The sequence below is a fragment of the Carlito syrichta genome, unplaced genomic scaffold (assembly GCF_000164805.1).
Source record: "Carlito syrichta isolate Samal-C Ts95f unplaced genomic scaffold, Tarsius_syrichta-2.0.1 Scaffold88599, whole genome shotgun sequence".
NCBI classification, from domain to species: domain Eukaryota; kingdom Metazoa; phylum Chordata; class Mammalia; order Primates; family Tarsiidae; genus Carlito; species Carlito syrichta.
Genome location: NW_007032695.1, coordinates 4,708 through 29,707, shown reverse-complemented (window position 1 = coordinate 29,707; position 25,000 = coordinate 4,708). Strand labels below are relative to the sequence as shown.

Sequence of the window (25,000 nt, the reverse complement as noted above, 5' to 3'; positions counted from 1 at the left end):
TCTGTTCAGTTTTCATCATTAATATCTTTTTTCAAACTACAAACTGGCCCAAGTAGTTTCAGAAGCCTAAATAAACCTGAACAAGAACCTCAACATTTTAAGTTCCAAATTTGACCTTCTAATCCTTCTATCTACCTTCTACCTAGACCAGATTGGATTAGATTGTGGTATTATATATTGACTTAAAGAATTATAGTATTTATTAGCTACTCTCAGAAATTTAATTTGTATGACCATAAAGAACCAATTAATGGAGCTATAGTTTAACATGGTAAATCTACAGAACATTGATTTTAGGGGAATGAATAAGGAGCAAGAAAAAGGCAATAATAATTAAAGAAATCAAGCATGTACAATGTCTTATTTACACATGAACTGAATTTATACATGCTATGGTTCAAGTATTTATGAAACCCACAATTAAGAAGCAATAAGATAATCATTTAAAGCAGCTGGATCTATCTTGGTAATTTTTTACTTGAATGAAATAGCATTTAATAAGTATTCCAACACCAGAAAAGATATTTACTATCAATATAGTGTATGTGTTCTTTATTGTCTGCTTAAAATATAAAATTATGTGTGTATATATATATATAAATTAAAAACGGTGACTATACATTATGTACAGATTTACTTTCAATCATACCAAATAGCAAAATTGTAACAAAAATAAATTTATATCAAAATATCAAGTCTAAAAGGGTAAATAATACAGAGGTATTTTCCCAATTTTTTCTAATCCTTTACTTATTTTTAGTGCTAAACATAAAGCAAACCTCTGAGAAAGTATAAGACTTTTAAAAATATGCTTTATTTTTAACCTCAACTTTAAAATATCTTATGCCCCTGGCCCTTAGACTTATTTTTTAAAAATATGAAATAATCTTTAAAAAAATAAAGCTTTAAGACTACTGCAAAACCTAATTGTTCTTATGTTGTTTCGAGTCAGAACTGCAACCTTTAAAACCCTGACTATAATTTAAAGCTTTTTAATTTGAGGGTAATAGATGTCAATGCATTTCAAAATTCTTTTATTTTTGGAAAATTTACTATTTTCCTTTCAATTATATTTAATATTTTTCCTTCTGGGTAATGTCATACTAGCTTAAAGTTTACTTGTGTTAGCATTTGAGATAGGAATTTCTAGTATATGAAGATCCTTTTAGACTGTAAATCCATCTCCGTTAATGTAACTTTCTGCTCCAGTGCTGGCAATGACCCCCAGTGACATTTCTTCAGGATGCAATATATATTGCTTATATGCCTCAGAGACTACAATTTGTTACTATGGTTAACCTATTAATAATGTTTAAACAAAAAAACTTGCCTGAGCCAGGAAAAAACACTATGCCATAAGCATATACCATAGTATATCCCTGAACAAAGTGAATATTTAGTCATATTCAAGGTATATGTAAGACTACTTTGCTCACAAAGGAGTTAGAGAAGGCGTAAATCTGGAAAATTCTTTTTAATGATATATGAACTATATGAGTGTTCTGCACTTCTGTGTATGTTATAAGTCTATTTTGTTTACATCTCCAGACATAGGGAAAAATAACTCTCCATTTTGGATAAGTCATGAGCTTCCATTTTAGTTTGATGTCCTTGGGGGACAGAGGTGGAGGTGAGATTGAGGAAGAAATACACTTGATGGCAATTTTGTTATAAATATTAATAGTATTAACTTACTTAGTATTAAGTAAATATTGTATCATGCAGATATAAAATTAGTTTTTCCCTTTGTAGCCATTTATATATTTTTTATTTTGTGATTATGATTTCACAACGTTATCTTAAAATGTTAAATTTCCAAATTTTGATGATGTATATCATTGAAACAAAATTCTAATCCTCTGATTCCAAAAGTGGTAAGAATCCCTTATTTAGTTTTCATGAATAAGCAATGAAGGGGACCTTCATAAAAGCAACTCCTGATTCTGTATAAAGATGAATTCTTAAACATGAGCTTTTATGCATTCAGTTTAAGGTTGCTTAGACACTTATTCTTCTGTGGTGAAAATATATGCCACAGGAAGAGAAGAAAGAAAATATATGTCATAGGAACAAAAGAACTTTCCTCTTCTAAGAATCCTTTTATTTGGATTCATGTTCAGAGACGTCTTGGGCTTATATGTATACCGATGGATTTGTGAAAATATTCTAAAATAACTAGAGTAGACCTCAGTACTGAATTTCTCCTCGTGTGTTTCCTGCAGAGTCATCCTGGAACACAACTCTAGACATTCCTCACTGAGATAAGACTTAAGGGCTGCATTTTAGATTATGTAAGACCATTTGATAGTCTAAACATTGATCTAAAAAGGAAAATTTTGCAAACCAGAAATATATTCATTTTCTCCATTAAATTGTTTATCATTTAAACCTCTAGGATCATTTACAGACAGATAATTACTTTTTCCTTGATTCTAGTTACTGTTATAAAATAAAGAATATTAGAATTATGAATTGTTTGGATGTGTCTACTGATCCAAATTTGCCTGAAGCTACCAGTTTGTAACCTACTCTGCTTTTGAATTCACTGTTTTGTTTTGCAAAGTCCACTTACATACAAAATAATAATCTTGGGAGTAATAAGAACTATTGTTAATCTAAAATAATAAATAACAAAGAGTTTATATCTTATGCATCCAGTTAAGGTTACTTGGATGCTTATTCTTCTGTGATGAAAATATATACCATAGAAACAGGATTACAATTTTTAAAATCTTTTTTCTTTTAAAAATATAATAAGGAAAAGAGTTTTCAAGTATCCTAGAGTTTAAAGAAGAAATCTTAATCTTGGCTTCTAACTCAGTGAATTCTTATTTCAGATTTGTTCTTGCCTCAAGACTTCAGTCTGATTGGATGTTGATGCTGTATTTTGCACATACTCATTTGACTGTGACTGTCACCATCGGGTTGCTTTTGATTCCAAAGGTATCCTTCTAATGTAGCTTCTTCTTTTCTTTTCTTTCCTTTTTTTTTTTTTTTTGCAAGACAATTGTTTTAAATGAACATGGATTTTTTTCTTATACAAAGGGAAGTGTGAAAAATTGCTTAATATTCTAAAAGGTGTTTAAAGCTCCCTCCTCAGGAAACTGAAGGACTGTTTTCTTTTTGGATTTATTTTCATATTAAATAATTTTTAAATGACTTGGATTGTATAAACATTCATCATCTATTTCATTCCTTCTCCAAATACTTTAATGGCTATTTATATTTTAATTATTATGAATTCAAGGTAACTTTCACTGTAGCTATAACAGCAAGATGGTTTTTTAAAAGAACTATTCTAAGAATCCTCTTGTTTGGATTAATATTCAGAAAGTCTTTTGTTTGTGAAACTTTCAGATACATTTTTATGTAAATAGAAATAAATAGTGATGTTATATAGAGACAAATCTCAGTAATGATAGATTCTGACAAAGACTTATCTAAGAAGCACAATGAAATGAGGAAAAATGGGCCAGGACTCAGAATACAAGGACTCTGGTCTCATGCTCACCACAAACTGTGTGGTAGGATGCTAGCTGAGATTTCTGATCTCTCTGAGTGTCCATTTTCTCATCTATGACATGATAGTAAGGCTACTTGGAATAAAATAAAATGATATTGAAGCTGTACCAAAAAAGTATACAAATTATAGCATTATCATTATTTTCATCTTTTATAGGTAGAGAAACACAATATTGGAGCACTATATGTCTTATCAGTGCCATACAATATAATGTTAGCACAACTGAAACCAGAATTGTAATTTCTTGTCTTTCATGCCAGGTTTTCTCTCAACTCTCACAGTTAACCAAAACTCTGAGATTCAGCCTGATTGAAGAGGTCAAACTGTTGTACACAGAACAAAATACCTATTTTGTTTCCTATTTGAATTACACCAACAAGCTAAAATTTGTATAGATTAGTCTGTTACTGCAATTGATCTGAACTATTTTAATACTTTGCATAATATAATACATTTGTTAGATGGAGGTATACTCAGACTATTTATGTATTCAATAAATTGTTAACGGGCTCTAAAGAGAATTGAAAACATTTGTTCATATAAAAAACTTGTACATGAATGTTCACAGTTGCAAAAAAAAAAAGTAGAAACAACCCAAATATACATCAACTGATAAATGTATAAATGAAATGTGGTGTATTCATATTATGGAATATTATTTGTCAAAAAAAGAATGAAATACTGATACATGCTACAACTTGGACAAACCTTGAAAACATTATGCCCAGTTAAAAAGTAAGTCACAAAAGGTTGTACATTGTATGATTCCAGTTATGTGAGATGTGCAGAATAAGCAAATCTATAGAGACAGAAAGTAGATTAGTGGTTGCCATGGGCTGGGAGAAGGAGGAATAGAAGTGACTGCTTAAACTGGGTTCAAGGTTTCTTTTTAGGTGATAAAATATTCTGAAATTCATAGTGGTGATGATTGCCCAACCTTATCAACATACTAACAAACACTAACTTGTGTACCATAAGATTATAAATTTCATAGTATGTATGTGAATTCTATCTCAATAAAAAGGTAATTCTAACATATTGAAGGATTTTGCTGGGTACTATTATGTATCCTTACCATAAGAATAATAAACAGATTGAAATTTGTGCTCTCATGGTACTTATATTTGGGGTAGGGAGTGTGGGGAACTGACAAATAAACAAGATAAATATCTAAAATAATATTTTAGATAGATATAAATGCTAAGGAAAATTAATAAAGCAAGAAATTGACAATATCTGACAAATGATTCTGTTTCTTAAACTCATGATTATCTCCAAGACTTTGCAGAAGGAAAATAATTACAGTCCTACAAGTGACCTCCAGGCAGTTTAGCTAGCAGCAATGATATTTTGGAAGTAAGGACTCTATCAAGGTCATCATTTATGGCCTTAAGTTCATGCCACCTATGGGTCCCACAAACATAGAAGAGTGAAGGAAAGAGTCAGAGTTTCTGGGGTTTCTCAATCAGTCCCAATGACCAAACATTCATTACTATTTAAATAGAGAATTGCCATTTCACGTTATCTCATATATGTGCTCATCTGGTTAGCTGAATATTTTAATATAAGGTGACATTAAAATATCTTATTATCACCAACAAGTGATCTGGTAATTTTTTTAAAGGGATATTTGACCTGATGAGAAGCTGGGAGGAGAGAATTGATGTTCTCTAAGCCGTCCCGTCAGTATTCTCAAGACACTCGCATGGTTGTATGTTGTGTCGAACATGGCTGGGTTGGTTTGCTCCTCCTTCCTGCTTTCCATTGTTTGCCCAGTTTCCTCTTCCTGACTTCTCCACTTGGAGAACAGAGATAGCAAGAGCACATGAAGCTGAAAGTTATCAAAAGGTCACATGAAAATAATCAAAATAGATCAAAACCGGATGAAGGAGGAGCTTGAGAATAATGATGAGCTTGAGGAATAATCTGTAACTTCAGTGAATCTTTTATATCAACTTAGATGCTTTCTAGACCAAAGCTCTTTAGATTGTGAGGGAACTCCAGAGATGCTCCATGTCTTCAGATCTCACTGATGACAGTATTGAGGCTGGAATTCACATCTTCTGTCTGCTGAGTTTTGAAAGTAGCGTTTTGGAAGCTATATATAGTAAACTGAAAGTCACATCTTGTCACAGGGCCAACTGTGCCCATAGATGAAATATATTCTCACCTGTGTGAAGCAAAATGACAAACTCAACATAGAAACCACTGCTCAAAAGAAAATTCTCATCCAGTTGCCAATGGATCTAAATTACTCCTCTTAGAGAACTTTTTTGTATTATTTTTATTTTCAAAATGCAATTCATCATAAAAGAGGAGTGATGTTAATACTGGGAATCTGGAGAAGAGACAAGGGTGAAAATTGGAACCAAAGAGAGGAACACATACTAATACTGCCTCACTAAGCACTCCAGCATGTGACATTGAAAGCAAAACACAAGTATAGCAGCAAGTCTTAGGAAAGAGTTAGTGAATGGTTCATCAAGCTAAAGAAATGATGTTAATGTTATAACCTTTAGAATGTTCTTCTGCTAGGCCAGGTACAGCAGTGTGTGCCTGTAGTCCCAGCTACTCAGGAGGCTGAGGCAGGAGGATTGCTTGACTCCGAGGCTGCAGTGAGCTATGATTGTGCTTGTAAATACCTACTGCACTCCACGCTGGGCAACACAGTGGACCCTGTCTCTAAAAAAACAGACAACTAACAACACACACACACACATACATATTTTTGTGCTGTGTCTTATAGTAGGCTGATGTCTACAGCTCATATTGAATATCTATTGCAGTTTTCACATTCAAGCAATAACCCACGAGACGATATTGCCACAGAAGCATATGAAGATGAGCTGGACATGGGCCGATCTGGGTCCTACCTGAACAGCAGTATCAATTCAGCATGGAGTGAGCACAGTTTGGATCCAGAGGACATCCGGGTAATGCCAGTACTATGTATTTTTTCCTATTTCAGATTAAGCCCGTTTATACGGGAAAGCATGTGTAGGCGTAGGTGTGTGCGTGCACACTCATGTTTGTGCATGTGTGTCAGAAAGAAAGAAAATGTGTATTTGTGTATGAAGTGAATATATCAAATGCAGGGTTAATCCAGTGCTAAAGTGCATAATTATTGTATAAACTAGAATGCACAGGTTATTTCACCTCTTATTTCACCTGACCAAAGTTGATAGTCTTGACTGACTTATAGGCAGTCACAATGATATGCTGATTATGCATATTCCATAATGCGTGTTTATGACAGCTTGTTTTTGAAAAGGCAGGATAGGTCTGTGGAGCAGAGAGCCTGGATTATTTAAAATAAACTGTGACAACATATCAGCATCTATAGGAAAAAGATGCTTTTAGTAGTTGATGAACTATTATCTCTTGAACCTAATCTAACATCAAGCATAACTGTCAATGCTTCCAGTAATATGCAGGGATACGGTTTTTCAGCAAACAATATGCTGTATTTTGTTATGATCCAGGCTCTGTCTGGTCAACATAACTTGAAAGTTCAAAATGCTTCATGAAGCAAAGGTAGAATGCATGAGTTCATATCTTAAAGTTGAAACTTTATGTGGAAAAAAATGCAAAAAAAATCAGAAGATGTGAGTGAGGAAAAACTTGGTGAGTACTGATGTTAAGGAGAGCTTAGTGCAATTGCCCTAAAAGAGCTCATGCTTACTGAATTCCAGTACCATTGAGTGGGTATTTTCTGGCTGAAACATTAAATTCTATACCTCTGAATTTGCTCTTATTCTGGCAGGATGAACTAAAGAAACTCTATGCCCAATTGGAAATATACAAAAGGAAGAAGATGATCACAAATAATCCCCACCTCCAGAAAAAGCGGTGCTCAAAGAAGGGCCTAGGCCGTTCCATCATGAGGCGTATTACTGAGATCCCTGAGACGGTCAGCAGGCAGTGTTCCAAGGAGGACAAGGAAGTTGCAGACCATGGCACAGCCAAAAGTACTGCCCTTGCCAGGAAGAACCCGCCAGAGTCTTCAGGTAACGCTGGGAGACCCAAGGAGGAATCCCTGAAAAACCGAGTCTTCTCTCTCAAGAAATCCCATAGCACGTACGACCACGTGAGAGACCAGACGGAAGAGTCCAATAGCCTGCCCACAGAAAGCCAGGAAGAGGAGGCAACAGAAAATTCCACATTGGAATCACTGTCAGGTAAAAAACTCACACAAAAGCTTAAAGAAGACAGCGAGACTGAGTCCACGGAGTCAGTGCCGTTGGTGTGCAAGTCAGCAAGCGCTCACAACCTCAGCTCGGAGAAGAAGCCCGGGCACCCACGCACATCCATGTTGCAGAAGTCACTCAGTGTCATAGCAAGTGCCAAGGAGAAGACTCTTGGATTAGCTGGGAAAACCCAAACAGCAGGTGTGGAAGAACGTGCTAAATCCCAGAAACCTCTGCCAAAAGATAAAGAGACAAACAGAAATTACTCAAATTCGGATAACACAGAGACTAAAGATTCTGCCCTCCAAAACTCCAGTCATGTGGAGGAGCCCAGAAAGCCTCAGAAATCTGGGATTATGAAACAGCAAAGGATCAATCTCCCCACTGCCAATTCTGACCTGAGCCCGGGCACCACCCAGATGAAGGACAACTTTGACATTGGGGAAGTGTGCCCTTGGGAGATTTATGACCTGACCCCTGGTCCTGTGCCTTCTGAATCAAAAGTTCAAAAACACGTATCTATTGTGGCTTCTGAAATGGAGAAAAACTCAACTTTTTCCTTAAAGGAGAAATCTCACCACAAGCCTAAGGCAGCTGAGGTTTGTCAGCAGTCCAATCAAAAGGGCCTAGATAAGGCTGAAGTGTGCCCTTGGGAGAGCCAAGGCCAGCCCCTTTTGGAAGATGAGAAGAATTTGATTTCCAAAACTGCAGTTCTTCCAGGGAAAGCTAAAAACAACAACGGGGGTCAGCCTCATGCAGCCAACATGTGTGCTGGGCAGTATGAAGAACTGCCCCCCAAAGCTGTAGCATTGAAAATAGAAAATGAAAATCTCAGCCAAATAGACCAGGGAGAAAAGACATCTTCCTCTGAGGAAAATGTGCCTGGCTTCTGTAACTCAAGTAATAACTTTCAACGACCTTTAACATCACGAGCTGAGGTGTGTCCTTGGGAGTTTGAGATTCCAGATAAACCAAATGCTGAAAGAAGTGTAGCTTTACCTGCCTCTTCTACTCTAAGTGCAAATAAGATAGCAGGGCCTCGGAAAGAAGAGGTCTGGGATACGTTTAAAGTGTAGCATCCCCAGGAAGAAGGGGAGAAGGGGGAAACCCAGGATTAGATACAAGACAGAAAATATAAGAATCAAAAATTCCCAAGGAGTATTTATCAGTCAAGGGAAGCATGATAGACAGTGAGGTAAGGTCAAAGGCATGGGCGAAAGAGGACCAGAAAAGAAGGAGCAGCAACATCATAATAGAGAACTTAGACTGTGGCCAAGAAAAGTCATTCCCCTAGTATCACTAGGAAAATCTTTACTCTTCAGCATGTTTAAGGGGAATAGCCCACAATGTCCGCCCCTTATCAATGTTTACCCCTGGTCCTAAGCAAAGCAAGCTAGAAGACACAGAAGATATTTTGCAAAGAAGAAAAAGGTATAGACATATATGACTGAAATTCTAAGTAGCTGACTGAAAAGAACTTACTTTACCTATTTAACCTTGATAGCACTGCTAACTTACTGCATCCAAAAATACCTTTTATATTAATGATTGCTCTCATTTTCTTATAAATGTATGTTTCAGTACATTGTTGTGTCTCATATTCAAGCATTCCAGATTGTATAATTTTTGCAAATAACTTTGGTATTATGTGACACAACACATTTATGCAATCTGCAGCTACTCAATTGTTATTGCACCTTACAGATTACCTGCTATCTATCAACTTTAGTTGATTCTTGAAGTACAGTAAGCTTTCTCTGGCTTGGGAAGCCATAACTGTTATGATAAAACATTTTAGTTTTGGCTGTGGTTTATATATGGTGAATTTGAATTTTACTCTATTATTTCACATCATGGTTTGTTATACTGTCTTAATCAGGGTTTTTTATACAAGTTAAGTTTCCTGTTTTGCACTTCTTGTTAGGACTCAGAAGCTTTATTAATATTAGAGATCAAGTGGTCCTACTTTGTCATATGTCTCAATAAGTTAAGGACAACTTATCCATTGTTTATTCGAAGTCAGAGATAGATAATACCTTCATTCCAATTAATCGTCCCTTTTACTCTTTCAGTATTTCATACTTAGCAGCATTTCCTAAGGAAGATGCTAAGAGTGAGAAAAATACACTGTGCATTATTATTACCACTGGAAAGGGAAGACTCTAGGAATGACATGAGAAATATACAGTACTACACAACCAGACATTTGCCTTTCAAAACAAAGACAGGAAAGTAGCTCCTGATAGCACTTTCAAGGGATTATTTTTTTAAAGAGAAAAATTATGATAGCATCAAAATCATTGTATGGATATATTTTTATTATGCATACTGAAAATATAATATTTTAAATTACCTTAAACTATTTATTCTCATAAATTCTTATTGCTTCAGCTAGAGGTAGAACTTGCTGGGCTCAAATCCCAAAGAGGTTTTATGACCTTATTTATTCAAAGCCTATAAGGTGATATGGGCTCTTCATTCTCCCAAGCACTGGAAAACTTACAAGTCCTGCAAATAGCCATTGTGAACCCCTAGCTCAAAATGTAAAGTATAAGGTTTATTTGCAAGGCAAAACAGTCCCCAAAGCATATTGTATAAAACTTATTGCATACTACGCTGATCTCTTGGCATGAAAATCCTCAGCTGCTGACTTAGCCCTACTGGTGTGATCCTACAGTGAGATTCCAAAGCTCAGCCTTATTTTATTTAAAGATAAATTACTTAAAAATAGAACCGAGACTTCCCTTTTTCTCACTGTAAACACTGAAGTATCAACTGCTTATTTGGCCAGGACACTTCCAGCCTAAATAACTGTTTTTTATTCCATGAGCGGCAAGGAGAACATGCTAGGAGGATAAAAGATGGAAAAAGGGAATCAGATAGTAGATAAAGGGCTGTTCTTAGAGAACATTATTCTCAGTGGAAGGTAAAAACAGAATTCTCCACATTCATCATCAAATTTTTCCCAGTGATTTTTATTCAGGAGTAAGCGAGCACTTCACTGTTTTGCAAAGCTGTGTACAAATCTTCCTCACCCAGTTGCTTGCTTTGTGCATTACTCAGGTTGGTGGGGTAGGTTTGAAAAGATATAGAAATTCTATTTTTGTGCATTCCTGCATTTATTTTTCATCCCTTCCTTTTCAGTGAAGGCCTATGTGCTTGGTGACCTACTTTAAAGTATTTTTGTGAATTTGGTTTGGAGCCTCTAGACCCACACACTTGTTTCATTTATGTCTGGGATCTGTTAGCACTTGATTCCTTTATTGAGAAATATGTGGTCAAGCACCAATGACTTTTTATTGCACTCCAGGATGATCCTGCTAGAGATGTGGCTTAAAAAGAGACTTGCCAAATTATACCGTAGTGACGCTCAATAGTTCATAGATTATTCTCCACCAGCATAAGACAGTGAGAGTGCCTAGGGTCTTCCCGAGAGTTTCATTGCCATTACTTAGCACCAAGAGAAGTTTAAATTTACAATTCCGGAGGTTATTTTTTCAGAGTGATAACAATAAGAAAGTGAATAAACACTATTAAGGTTGCAAACATTTGCTAGGTTGTCCTTCTCAATGCATGTGCAGGCTGCATCCTGTCCTTGTTTTTATGCCAGGGTTTATAAATAAGTAGATTTATACCAATCTTAATAGAACTGTATATTTTATGCAAGAATTAAATGCTTTACAACATGAAGTATAACTCAACCCATTGTAAACTTTGGTGGCAATATGGATTTGAAACTCGACAGTTCTCTTGTATTTGCTTCCTAGGTTTCTGCATGCAAGTTATGACAGGTAGGACTGAAAAACACTGCCTTTTGACTTCTAGCATTTAGCAACCAAGAGATGTAGAATCAATAAAGATGTAAGTCTCTTCACTTAACCTGTAGTTCTCCTAAAACTATTATCTGAAATCTACAGCATCCCACCATGAACTATTTGGTAAATTTATGTTGTGACGTGTTGCAGCATGTAAATAATTATAACTTCTCTGCAATAAAACATATTTATATGAAAGTGATGATGGGGATTTGTGTGATCATCTATTGAAAACTGAATGCATGTTGTCTATCCAGCTTTAGAAGAAATTCCATATTGATGTTTGGTTTCAGTATCATTATGCATATACGCCCTCATATTGCCTATCTATAGGAATGTGTGATTAGCTAAATATGGCCTCAAACATACAGTCATTTGGAGCCAATGAAACCAATCAAGACTATTGGTTTTTATTTAAGAAAGCTCTACCCAAATGGGAATCTTTTTTGTTTGTTTTCTCACAGTGATGACACAAAGATAAACAGGACCTCCAAGGATACTCAGGCCCATGAGAATATCCAGTCACGGGTATGATAATACACAGATAAGCATAACTAAGTAAGGAGTCAGGGAAGGTTTAATAGCAAGTTCAAGTTCACAAGGCTAAAATTCTGTGAAGGCAATAGGTACAAAAAGGAAACAGTGTAAGGAACTGTGCACAGCCTTGCATACTGCACTTCAGGTTAACTGCAGCGTTATTCTGCAGTCTTGGGAGATATCAAGTCACATATGAAAAGGATCATCTTGAGAGAGACCCAGAAATGAACTGGAGTGTAAAGAAACTAGAGGTAGCTAGGTGGATTTGAAGACCAGTGTGTGAGTCATGATGAGAGAGATGAAGGACCGAGGAGATGAGGGAAAGATTATTATCATCAAAATGACATCTCCAATTGAGTGTATTGTCTTGTTAGAATGTGAAATGATAAAAACCAAGTTAATTAGATAAGGCTGTCAAATATAAAGGCTTCTTCTAAGTTTCTGGACATTCTAGCTAATTTCCAAAGCTTCGGAAGCCCTCTCTGTAGACCTGTAGCCTTCATATCATCTGCTCATGAGAAAAGCTGTGGAAGAGGATCCTGGGTTCATGCTGTGAGAAACCTTGATACTAAACTGAGCTGAGAAAGAAAGAGCTAAGGGCTTGCTGCAGTGTGGACTGACGTTTCTACCATCTCAGAAGAAACTCCAGAGAGAGAGCCAGGTCTGGCAAGAGGTTGGAGAAGGGAGCTGGACCCACCTTTTCCTGCCCCCTCTCCTGAGACAAGACATAGCGATCGCTCTTCCTCTTCTGCTCACAACATTGACACTTACAGAATTTTTGGTTGGAATTGCTTAGTTGGTGACTGTGTTATTATTCATATATATTGTTTCTTTGTTCTAAATTTAGAATCTTTCTGTCAAAAATATGGAAAATATTTCTATCTGAAGTAGACTTTATCACACAAAAAGTAATGATGTAACTATTGCCCTAAAACAATGCAAGTTAGTCAGGATTTTCTTTATTATTTCAGCATATTCCATTCTTTCCTCTTGAATATTTATGAAGACAGAGAAAATATCTTTCAAATTTTAGGTTATTTTTTCTTTAAACATTTGGTTCTTAGAAAGTACAAGAGTAAATTTCAAACACGTTGTATGTTCCAATTCTGTGTTAACTGATTAGAAGGCACATAATGAAATGTATGAATTGGTTTTTAATTTCCCTCTCTTTCCCTGTGATGTAAAAATAGTACACTGCCAGAAATAAAACTGTCTAATCAAATGAACATAGAAAATGAGGGATAAATACAGGAAAAGGTCTGTGCTGCACAGTAGTCACATTCCTGGAAAGAAAAATAAGTTAAACAGGCAAATAGAAGGTTCATGCCAATTCTTGTAGAACATGCTCCCATTCAATTCAATCAGCAACAGAAAAGGAAAAAAAAAAGCCCTTTTGTGCATACAAGAGAAGGATTCACCCAGTTTTTTCCTGGACATACCAAGGAGTTTTATTCTTCCATGCCTTTTGTGTTTGCTTTTTGGTCCACCTGAAATTCTTTTTTCTAAATTCTCCCTGTCAACAACTTGTGTATGCTTTAAAATAGGAATGTTCACATATATTACTGGCCAAAGGAAACCTTTAAGAGGAAAAGGGCAGAATTAAAAATCACACCTGGATAACAGTGTAAACTGGGACTTTCCCAGGTCAGCTGGGATGTTTATTTGTTTACACTATTCAAGGAGTAACACGAATGCCCATGTTTCCTTGTCAAACCTCTCCTAATGTCCCAAGTCAGAATGAACTCCTCCCTCCTCTGGGCTCGCCTTAGAATTTGCTTAAGTTTCTTACTGCATTGACTTGCAATTTCGTTAGTACATATTCCTCTGACTCACTGCTAAATTACGACCTCCTTGAAGAAAGGACTGGTTTTATTCATATATTTAGCTTCAATCTCAAGCTATATGCTTTGCCCTGAGTTCAATAAATATTTGCCAAACTGAAATATTTTATTCCTAGCCACTGTTTAAAATATACTTGTAGAGAAAGAAAAATTCAGAAGTTAGGAAGAAACTTGCTGTAGCATTTCTAACATGTTGACTAGCTGATCTTCCATGAAAATTATATCAGGTCCTGGGAAACTCACAAATTATGTCTAAACCACATTAATTTGAACTCTTCAGCTTTAAAATGTAAGTACTAATTTGCCACCATAAAGAAAGAGAAGTGTAAGGTTTGGGTCATGGCGTGGCCTATTAGAACTATAAAAGATATTTCCATATGTCATAATAAGTAAGAAATATTTAATTAGACTGTAGGAACTTGAACTTGCTTTTAGTTATTTGAATGCTTTCTGGAAAATAAAGCATGACTGAGTCTATGTAAAACATTCAAATAAAAATAGATTCTGATGCTCAGCTTTCAAATGCTTCTGAGAAATGAGATATTGAGTTTGAACAAACTCCTTGGATGTTTGGCTGACTTTAGAATTTCTTATCCATATGTTTCATTTTATATGGCAGTAGTCATAATATGTGTGCCTGTAACTATAAATGTTCCATATGTGAACAGAAATATATAGATTACATGTAAAGACATATACACATATAACGTGTTGATAATTAGCAAAATATATAAAAATCATCTAAATTTGCCAGATAGTACAAAATACTTTTTTCTCTTTTCACATCTTAAAGACTAGTATCAATAAGCACATATGATGAATAATTTAACGTATAAATCGGTCCCTCTGCTTTTTACAATATTCATTTCAGGTAGTAAGTTGAGAAAGTTGCATTTATTATTCTAGTCCTCAGACAAAATTAGGTAAGGAAACATGTAAATAAATTGGTGCTGAACCAGAGTCAATGGGTTGCCTGTGGGGGAATGTAAGAAAACTGGAAATAAAGTTGTTCAAGACCACTCAGGCCCAAACTTGGTCTCAGAACCACTGAGTACGAGTCAACAGGTTGACTGTCCTGTAACCATTTGCAGGAACACAACAAAGCTAGAAAGACTGCTATTCAGACGTACATAAGCACTGTCCCTTTTACAGCTCCTGGTAAAGATGCAGATCTATTTACTCAACCCCATTGGTGTCCTACCTGTGCAGTCACCAGCACCTTCCCCGGGGTTAGGGACCAAAAGGCAAGAGAAAATCAGAAGAAAGTACACTTCTCCTTTTGCTCTGTATATCTACTTCCTTTTATTACTGTTCCATTTCTTTGACTAAGTTTTAGAACACATAAAAACATGTATAAAAACACATAGAAACAAAAAATTGTGAAGCACATTAAAAGTCATATGTGCAAGTTGGAAGATATTTGCTAGATGTTTCATAACATGTTCAAATCATGGTAATTACTGCTGACAAGGAACAGGAGGATGAAAAATACAGGAGTACGAGACCTGGGTCTGAAACCTGGCTCTGCCCCCAGATATGTTTGGTTTGGAAAACTCTCTTCAGCTTCCTGTGTTTACATTTCTTAACCTGAACAAAGAGATCCTTTATTATTATTATTTTAAAGATGTGGGGTACAATTTAAGTTTAGGTACATAAGTGATCATCGTACAAGTGAAGTTCAGGCCTCCCAGTGATCTTTACTTCGCCTGGTTTGGGATCAAGTGTTATGTCCCCACCCCCCAACAGTGATCTGCTACTGCCAATCTCTTGTTATGATAAATGATCAGGGTAAACTTACAAGTGAGAACATGTGGCACTCAGCTCTTTGTTGGAGTGGATAAAAACATGTGGTGCATATACATGGTGGAATAGTTTGCAGCCATAAAGGAGATTCTTGAATGAGATGGTATCTCAGGAACCTTCTTGTTCCATCACTGTGTGTGTGTGTGTGTGTGTGTGTGTGTGTGTGTGTACGTGTGTGTGTGTGTGTGTGTGTGTGTGTGTGTGTGAGAGAGAGAGAGAAAGAGAGATTTTACTTTGGTTTGCTTTGCTAGAATAGATATAGCCAAGCAACTCCTAAACATTTAGTCAAACAAAACATTTGGCAATTTAGAAATCAGCTAGGAAGAGAAGATACACACATGAAAGGGAACAGAAGTGTGATGGATATTCTCCAATCCCCCTTGAATTTTTATGTTTTGTACAAAGATATAATTATAGAGTTCTCTGACGTCCTGGAAAAAATGTCATGGGAAACTTGCCTCACACACTAAAATAAAGCTCAAGTCAAGCCCTGAATCAGAAGCAGCTGGAGAGCAGTTTGCTTTCTGGGTCCTGATTCTTGCTGAGTTTCTGCCATGACTCAGTCTTCGCTGAGAATGGATCGAGCAACATGGGAAAGGATGAAGCAAAAATTATTCAGAGTGTCCTCCATATGTTATTGGAAGCTGGACGAAAACATTTTTGTAAGACTAAGTTTTACGTGAAATTTACTATCCTGAAGGTTAATAGAACCAAACACAACACAACTGTGTAGTGAAGTTTGTCAATGATTAATCCAGGAAGAATCAATTTTGTATGGCAAATGTCTACCCTTCCAAAATGATCCCAGGAATATAAACCATGATCTCCTCTAGGGACACATTTAGTGCTGATTTGGAGAACCGATTATTATTACTAGTCAGAAAAAGCACAAGTAATACACATATTGTTCTACATTTTGCTTTCTCCACATTATTCTTTGCAACTTTTCTACCCGATTTAAAAGTGGAAAGGATAGTGTCTGTTTAAAATTGATTTAGTTTTCCTGGAATTTGGCTCATTTTACAGATATTCATTATGTCCCATTCCTTCCCTATACATTGAAAGAGCAACTCTTTCCTTGAATCCAAATATCACATTAACACAGCATGGTCCCTTTGCATTAAATTTCGGTAGTGGGTATTCCCTGCTGCTTTATAAAGCTGTGTTTAACTTAAGAAATTTTAATTATTCTTTGATCACAAATAATACGTAAAGTACTCAGAACAAAGCAGAGATGGCTCCATGGAAAGCTTGCATTTTGTGAGCAATGAGTTTAGTTCTGAATAAAGAATGAGAAAATATTTGTAGCAGGCAGCTCATACAAGGAGATTAAATTTGGAATAAGCTTTTTGTCTTTTCTTGACATTTCCTTTTAGTTTCCAGTTGAAATTGATAAAACTCAAGCTTCTGAACTACTTTAAAAGGATTCTGCTAGGTGTGGTGGCTTATGCCTTCAATCCCAGCATTTTGGGAGGCGGAAGTGAGAGGATTGCCTGAGCCCAGGAGTTCACAACCAGCCTGGGCAACTTGGTGAGACCTCATCTCTACAACTAACTTAAAAATTAGCTGGGCATGGTGGCGCATGCCCATAGTTCCAACTATTTGGAGGGCTGAGGCAAAAGTATTGCCTGAGCCCAGCAGGTTGAGACTGTAGTAGCTGTGATCGTGCCATTGCTCTCCAGTGTGGGAAACTGAGTGAGACTCCAAATGAAAATAAAAATATTAAAGGGATTCTGAGCTATCTGAGGTCGGTCCTGGAGTCTTTCAATATGCAATTGTGAGGGGGCAGGGTTCATGCCCAGGTAGCTCACCCTTTTTATTAAAGGATTCAGGTCTCTAAAGAGAGTAGAGCAGACAGTAGAAGTATAGCTAATGGCAGGAGCAGGAGGGGCAGGTCCAACACTACACAAAGAATTAATGTTGACAAAAATATGCATGGACCCAAACTTGAACCAGTGTGGGCAGATCTAATGACACAAAGTCCTGATTTCAACCTTGAACAATAGCTGCCATCAATATGGAAGAACCATACTATAAAATGAAAATCTACCAGGGTCTCTTAATTTTCAATGATTTGAGGTTTTGAATTTTATTTCCTATACTATGTTGCCATCTGACTGTAGGGGCAGGGACTGATGGTTACACCCATAATATTTTTCTCTTCTTGGTAATTTAATACAAATTGGACATAGAGTACCCTGAAATAAACTCTAAATTCCATTGCCTTTCTTTCTGCTAGGGGTAGCCAGGGATTAAGTTCTGATCAACAAGATGCAAGCAGAAATGTGACACGTGACTTCCAGGAAGTGTCCTGAAATATGAGGGCTCGTGCCTGGTATTCTGCCTTTTTTGTTTCTGACAACTGGAACTTGGATTGTCATCTTGGACCCTGAGGTGAAATCTACACACTGAGGATGACAGAGCACAAAATAGAAGAATCGTGCTGGGCATTTTTTTTTTACTGTACTACCCTTAAACTACATTTTCAATTGAGGAGAGAAAAATAAACTTTTTCTTTTCTTTTCTTTTCTTTTTTTTTTGAGACAGGGTCTCACTCTGTCACCCAACTTGGAGAGCAGAGGTGCACTCATAGCTTACAACAGCCTCAAATTCCTAGACTCAAGCCAATTCTCTTGCCCCAGCCTCCCAAGGAGGTAAGACGTCAGGTGTGCCTCACCACGCCCAGCTAGTTTTAAAAACTTTTGTCACCTGAAGTTGAATTTTATCTTAGCTAATGCTCTACATATTCAGTGTTCACTGGGCCTTCAGCCACAAATCTTTCTTTTTAGAACCTAGCCCTCAATACCTTGCCTTCTGGATGGTCAGAGAGATTACTTAATTTAATTTGGATAGTGCATGTCAAGTCACAGATTCTTACTGTTTTGCTCACTAACCCTATGGGGACTTCTTTCTTAGAACTGTGTGTTACAGTTTGTCTTCTCTTCCCAACAGACCATGCATCGCGTGCTCCAATCCGAAATAACTCTACTTTTAATTGTATCACTTTGTGATTTAACAAAGGAAGGATCAGGATTCTTGATTTCAATTTATCAAATTTTTGCTGGTGGATACGACCCTGCGTGTTTGAGGATGTAGGCAATTGTATTATTGTTCCCAAGTATCTACTGCCCTCCTTGGAAGTCCCACACCCTCCCATTGCTGTGTACCTCTCTAGGGAGGAAGACACTGCCTACAGCACATGACTTGCACATGTGACTTGCTTTAAACCATGGAATATGATCAGAAGTGACACATACTGTTGGAGATCGCAAGTTCTGTTACTCCTCACTTGCAGGCAAAAATAAACAAGCATGAGATGCAGTATGAGGAAAGGGAATTTATTCCAAAAGTTGGGAGATGGTGTAGTGGCCGGAACCATGCTGCAAAGAAACCATTTCAAAACTCTAGGCTAGGATGGGAGATTTTTAAGGGGAAAGAAGGGAATGAGGAATATCTGGGAGGGGTATCGGGAGCTGATCTTGCTTCAATGGTTATCTCAAATTGTCATCTACCTGGAGGGCCAGCTTATATAGTTCAAACGGTGAGCAATGAAGAATTCTGCCATGAGGTCTCCAGACTCTGGTGTATCAGCCTTTGGAATCTTTCAAGCAGGTATACAATTAGACTAGAAAAAAATGAATACATCTTTGAAGTGTACTGAGAGAGAAAAAAGGCTTAAAACCCATTTCTCAGAAGCTGAAATGGAAATTCTCAGTTACAATACCATGTCATCTGAGCAGAAGCTTCAACAGTTCTACTCTCTCTATCACAAGAATGTAAATTTGGAATAGACTGAATATTTGCTATCCTCCTAGGCAAAGGCATATAGTATGTAGGTTCAAGAATTGTTGCTTGTAATAAACTTGGAAGGCAGACAATGCCCTTAATGAATTTGTGACTTTAGACAAAAACTGGGAAAACAGAAGGTTGGAATTGTGAGTTGGTAAGCCATTGGCTAACATTGACTAGATACTACAAGAAAGAGATGCACTCAGAAATATTAGCTGCTTTGTAAGAAGAAAAGAGATACAGAGAATCCAGAAATTCTGGGCCTTCCAGGGCTGAGATGTGGAGCTATTTCTCAACTCCAACTAAAAAGTAAAAGTTAACACTTAAAAAATTTTGAGCCAAAAGGCAATTCAGCTTCAGCGTTGGTACAAAGATGTAAGACTAACTAGAGTTGGCTCCCAATAAATCCCTTCAAATGAAAATGATCCATGAAAAAGTAAATAAGGGCATAGCTCCTTCACAGATGCCTGATAAGATCAATGGACCAGTCAATTAATCTAGAAAGAAAAGCCTGTCTCAAGAAGAACTGTGTGTATGGTCATTGACCATAATGATGATGGACGTAAAATGAATAAAAAGCAAGATGGATTTTTGCAAAAAATAATTGCAGGAAAAAAAGAAGGGTAATTTACCAAAAAAACTAGAGCATTTTAAAAGAGAAAGGGCCATTGTCAATTACTGAGGTAGTAGCTGTAAATCAGAGCTTCTGGACCAACCAGAATACATGATAACTCTAAGAAAAAGAGACTATGTTGCTCTGAAATGTAAACTTACCTTTGGGACCCTAGTCTTTGATAAGCAAGAGGAGCCTGCCTCACTTCCAGGCAATGTATTTTCTCCAAAACTATGTTCTGATGTGGCCAAAAGGAATTATGGAAAAGAAAGGACTGGCCAGAAAGTGGAGCCAAAGACCACCAAGTACAGTATCCTGGGAGGCTACTTCCAGGAAATGAATTCATTTCTATTCAAGAGACATGCTTTTCCCCAAGACAGAAAGGTCCTCTTCATATCTGCCTAATGAGATTTTATAACTGCTCCCTCCACTCTTCTCCCTTCAAAATGATCATATTTATTGTGGCCATTCTTTTTCACACACCTCCCCCTCCCCATTTTTTTTCTTGGGTAAATGGGAGTAATACGTTGTCTTTTAAGTTCAGAGAACCCCACATCAAGGAAGCTTTATCTGGACTTGATAAAGTGACTGTCCTTTGAGCTTAATTCAGTGCCTAAATAGAACTCCTACGGTATGTTCCTTGGAGAAGTGCTGAGTGTGTATATTTTGCTTAATGAAGGGAGAGAACAAGAAGTTAGACTGTTGTGGGTTGCATTATCGTTCCCAGTTATATACAGTTTTCCCTTTGAGAGGATTGTATATGTGTCCCTACCCATCAGTACGTGACTTGCAAGGCTTTCCTAGGAAAGAGGTATTCCCTTTTCCACTGATTTCAGGCTTGGCTGCATTCAAGCAGAGCTCTAAGACTCTTCATTGTTCCCTCTCTGCCTCAAGAACAGTATGTTCTAAATTGAGACTTCTCCTTTGGCCTAGATTCCAGAAAAAAAGACACACGGAGCAGAGCGAAGCTGATCCCTGCAAAAGCTCAGCTGTGCCATAGCCAACATGTAACATGAACAAAATATGAAGACTTTGTTTTTGCAAGCCACTAAGAATTTAGGGCTTTTTGTTAACACAGCACAACCCACGGAAAGCTGACTGATACTGAAACTCTGTTCGTTGCTTTGACCAAACTGTAGTCTGAATTCTGTCATTTTTGGCCTTTTCTTTGGACCTGGCAGTCATATAGGTGTGTGAGGGGGAGATGACACCATAGATGGGATAATTATTGAGATGAATGGTCTTTGATAGAACTGGAAACCATCCTGTTTATGAAGAATCTACTCCTTGAAGGCTCTATATCATAATCCCACTCTACTTTCTGCTTGAGGGTGATAAGTGACAGAAAGTTCCATTTAAAATTTTGAATTTACACTAGGATGTACCAGCTGTGTTAAGTACTGCAGAGGTCATTGATACTATAGATCTGAACCTGTTTCTGCATAAACCTGGTGGTGGGCTCTGGGTACAGAGAAAGTTCTCATCATACAAGGGCATGTCAGGAAGAGAGAAATTACAATCTGAAGTTATCTGCCTCTCACAATGAATTTTATGTAACTATGACACCCAGAATATTGTACATGAGGAATAGAGTTGAATTTCTGGCCAACTTTAACCAATTTACCTGAGTGGACACCCTCTATTAAAACTGGTGGCTCAGCCTATAATCCTAGCACTTTGTGAGGCCGAGGCGAGTGGATTGCTTGAGCCCCTGGGTTTGAGACCAGCCCTGGCAACTTGGCAAGACCTTATCTCTACAATAAATCAAAAATTAGCCAGGCATGGTAACATGTGCCTGGAGTTCTGGCTACTTGGAAGGCTGAGGCAGAAGGATCACTGGAACCCAGCATGTCGATGCTGGGGTGACCGTGAGTGTGCCACTGCACTCCAGCCTGGGCAACGGAGTGAGAGTCCAATACACACACACACACACACACACACACACACACACACACACACACACACACACAAATGGATGGTTTTAGCAGAAGATGGTGCACTGGGAAAAAAATAAACAAAAAACCCCAGCAAATAAGTAGTGTTGAAGCCTAGGTTTCTATATTCTGTAGGTTTTATCCCTTTTTGGTCCAAGATGGTCACTGCATTTTGGGGGTTTTCTCATAATGCTAACATAATTTACTGGCTTGATGTTTAGAATATACACTTGGCCTGAACAGCTGGAGAGAGATGATAAGGCACCATTTCTGCTGCCTCATTGGTAGCTGGTGATATGTGCAGTAGTTGGTTCCAAGTAGTAGTCTAATTTCCAACAAAGCAATGTGTAAACACCCAGAAAGTTTCTCAGGAATACTCCTTTTACAAGTAAGAGTTGAAAGATGAAATCCAGAGGAGAGCTAAGTGTGAGCTCATCATAAGAATATGAGGGAGAAGCCCCCCAAAATGAAATTATCTTTTGGAGGGCAGGTTCTTTGTAGCACAGGCTTCTCCTACTAGGAAGTGGTCTAGGAACTCATTGGCAGCAGAGTACCAGCTAGCATTGTGGCGAGAGGCTGTGTTCCGCTTCAGTGAATTTTGTTTTTTGGAGATTCTTTCGATGTGTTTGCCTACGTCATGACGGGTGATTTAGGAGTGCACCTGCCCACACTATGCTGAGTATTCGACAGTTTTTTAAGCCAAAACAGCATGACCCGGTACCCTACTCTCCTTATTCATCCAACTTCACCCCAAGGGACTTTTTGTTTGTTTGTTTCCCCAGATTAAAAAAAGTCCTCAAAGGGAAACATTTTGCTGATGGGAAAGAGTTGAGAAAAAGCATGGCAGAAATGCTAAAAGGCATCAAAATCGACAAGTTCAAAAACCATTTGGAGCAATAGAAAAAGTCTGTTGTTGAATGTATTGCCTCAAATGGAGAGTACTTTGAAGTTAACTGAAGTTTAAACATGCAAAAATATACAATTTTTTTATACATAAATTTTGGGGTTTTGGGGTCCCCTTTCATATATAATGCTATTCTTTCCTAAAAGTGGTAATTTAAGGTTACTATTGAATTGGGCAATACTAGTCTGTCCAGAAGAGAGTCTATACCACTAAGTTCAGGCAAGACGACAGTAACATGACAGTATATTTACTGAGTTGTCATATTTCTTTGTAATTCATAGTCCAGCTCTCCACCATGGGCTAACATTCCTCTGAAATCTAACTAATTCAGTGTTTTCTTTTTATTGGGTGTCCTCTATGAATGGAGAACTGAGCTTTGAAGAACACAGTCCCTATTTTGAAGATGCTTAATACTTTTTCTGAATTTGTTCAGTCCTCAGTCAAAAAAACAAAAAGTTGTTTATGAATTAGAGATTCAAATCTTCTTGTGGTCAAATTGTACACTTAAAACCCTGGTTAAGATATTAATATTTTGATTAAAATGTGCCACCCTTGCTTATTCACCCTGTCTGCCCTTGTCTGCAAGACTTCTGGCAAGCTTCCTCCAAATGAATGGGTCTGGTCTGTGAAAAGATAGAAACATTTACATTCCCAGGGCTCTGTTCTCTTGGCTAATGCTTGACCTTTGTTGAGCATCTTAAGTGTCAAAGATATAAAAATAGCCTGGCATTTACATAGCACCTCTCTCTACTCAGCTCAGCGAGCTCATTGTTCCAGGAATTCTTGCTGGCATTTTACTCATCAGTGTCTCCTCCTGCCCCTTATTCTAGGACCTAATTTTATTATACCAATTTTCTTTCTTTCTTTCTTTCTTTCTTTCTTTCTTTCTTTCTTTCTTTCTTTCTTTTTTTCTGAGTTGGAGTCTCATTATGTTGCCCAAGCTAGAGTGCAGTGGCTCGCTCACAGCCACCGCAGCCTCAACCTGCTGGGCTTAGGCATTTTCTTATATTAAGAACGTAGAGGATGGGGCAAGATGGCGATGGCATAGGTGAACTGGTGAGATTCTCTGAACGTGAGTTCCCAAAAAGGCTATTACTTCTCTACCCCCAGCCCCCAGCCCACCACCAACTGTGCTGGGGTCAGGCCCAGGAACTTCAGTCCCACGCAAGGCCAGATATTGCGCCGCCCCCCCCCACTGCTGCCGTTCTACTCATGTGAGGAAGTCTCCAGTCCCAGCCCCCTCCAGATCCCTCCCTGGCTGCGTTGTCTCCAGCCCGGCACCCGGCACCACTGGTCACACAGGGAGGCTCTGAGTGCCCGCCCCTCAGAGACACCGGTCCCATTCTTGGCTGAAGTACTCTGTAGGGTCCCAGCGTCACTCTCGCTGCCCACAGTCTGCCCTTTGGAACTTTGGAGCTCTGGAGCTCCGTGTCCACCCTGGCTGAGGCACTCAGCGTGAGACCCCAAGCCGGAAGACCCAGACAAATGGAGAAAAACAGATCTGTTTAAACTGCTTCGCCATTTTCCAGGCAGAGACTTCCATTGCCCCGCCCACCTAGCAACAAACTTTACCTCATTTCCTAAGGCCAGATATTGCAGTGTGTGGGGAAGTTTTGGGTCCCTGCTCCCTCCGGCCCTCTCCCCGGCTGCATTGTCTCCAGCCCGGCACCAGGCACCGCCGGTCACACAGGGAGGCTCTGGGCGCCCGCCCCTCAGGGACACCGGTCCCATTCCTGGCTGAAGTACCCTGTGGGGGGCCCAGAGCCACTCTTGCTGCCCACTACCTGCCCTTTGGAGCTTTGGAGCTCTGGAGCTCTGGGCCCACCCTGCCTGAAGCACTTAGCGCGTGACCCCAAGCTTGGGGACCCAGACAAGCTGAGAGAAATGGATCTGCAAAAACTGCCTTGGCCATTCTCCAGGCAGAGACTTCCATTGCCCTGCCTACCTATCAACAAACCCCACCTCGGTTCCTAAGGGACCAAGACTACATACTGCTGCAAGGACAGATTGTAAGGCAGAGGGAAATAGGTTCCAGTGTGCTCATACACCTGTTC

General features: G+C 38.1%; 1 protein-coding gene across 1 annotated transcript in view; it reads left to right on the top strand.

Annotated features, from left to right (window-relative positions):
* GPR158 (G protein-coupled receptor 158) overlaps nt 1-11,727 on the top strand; it is a 62,963-nt gene extending 51,236 nt beyond the window's left edge. The window contains exons 5-7 of the mRNA XM_008057866.1: nt 2,838-2,943; nt 6,310-6,456; nt 7,287-11,727. Coding sequence (XP_008056057.1) covers nt 2,838-2,943; nt 6,310-6,456; nt 7,287-8,786 — 1,753 coding nt within the window. The 3' untranslated portion in view covers nt 8,787-11,727. The remainder of the gene's footprint in view (nt 1-2,837; nt 2,944-6,309; nt 6,457-7,286) is intronic.
* The last annotated feature ends 13,273 nt before the right edge of the window (nt 11,728-25,000 follow it).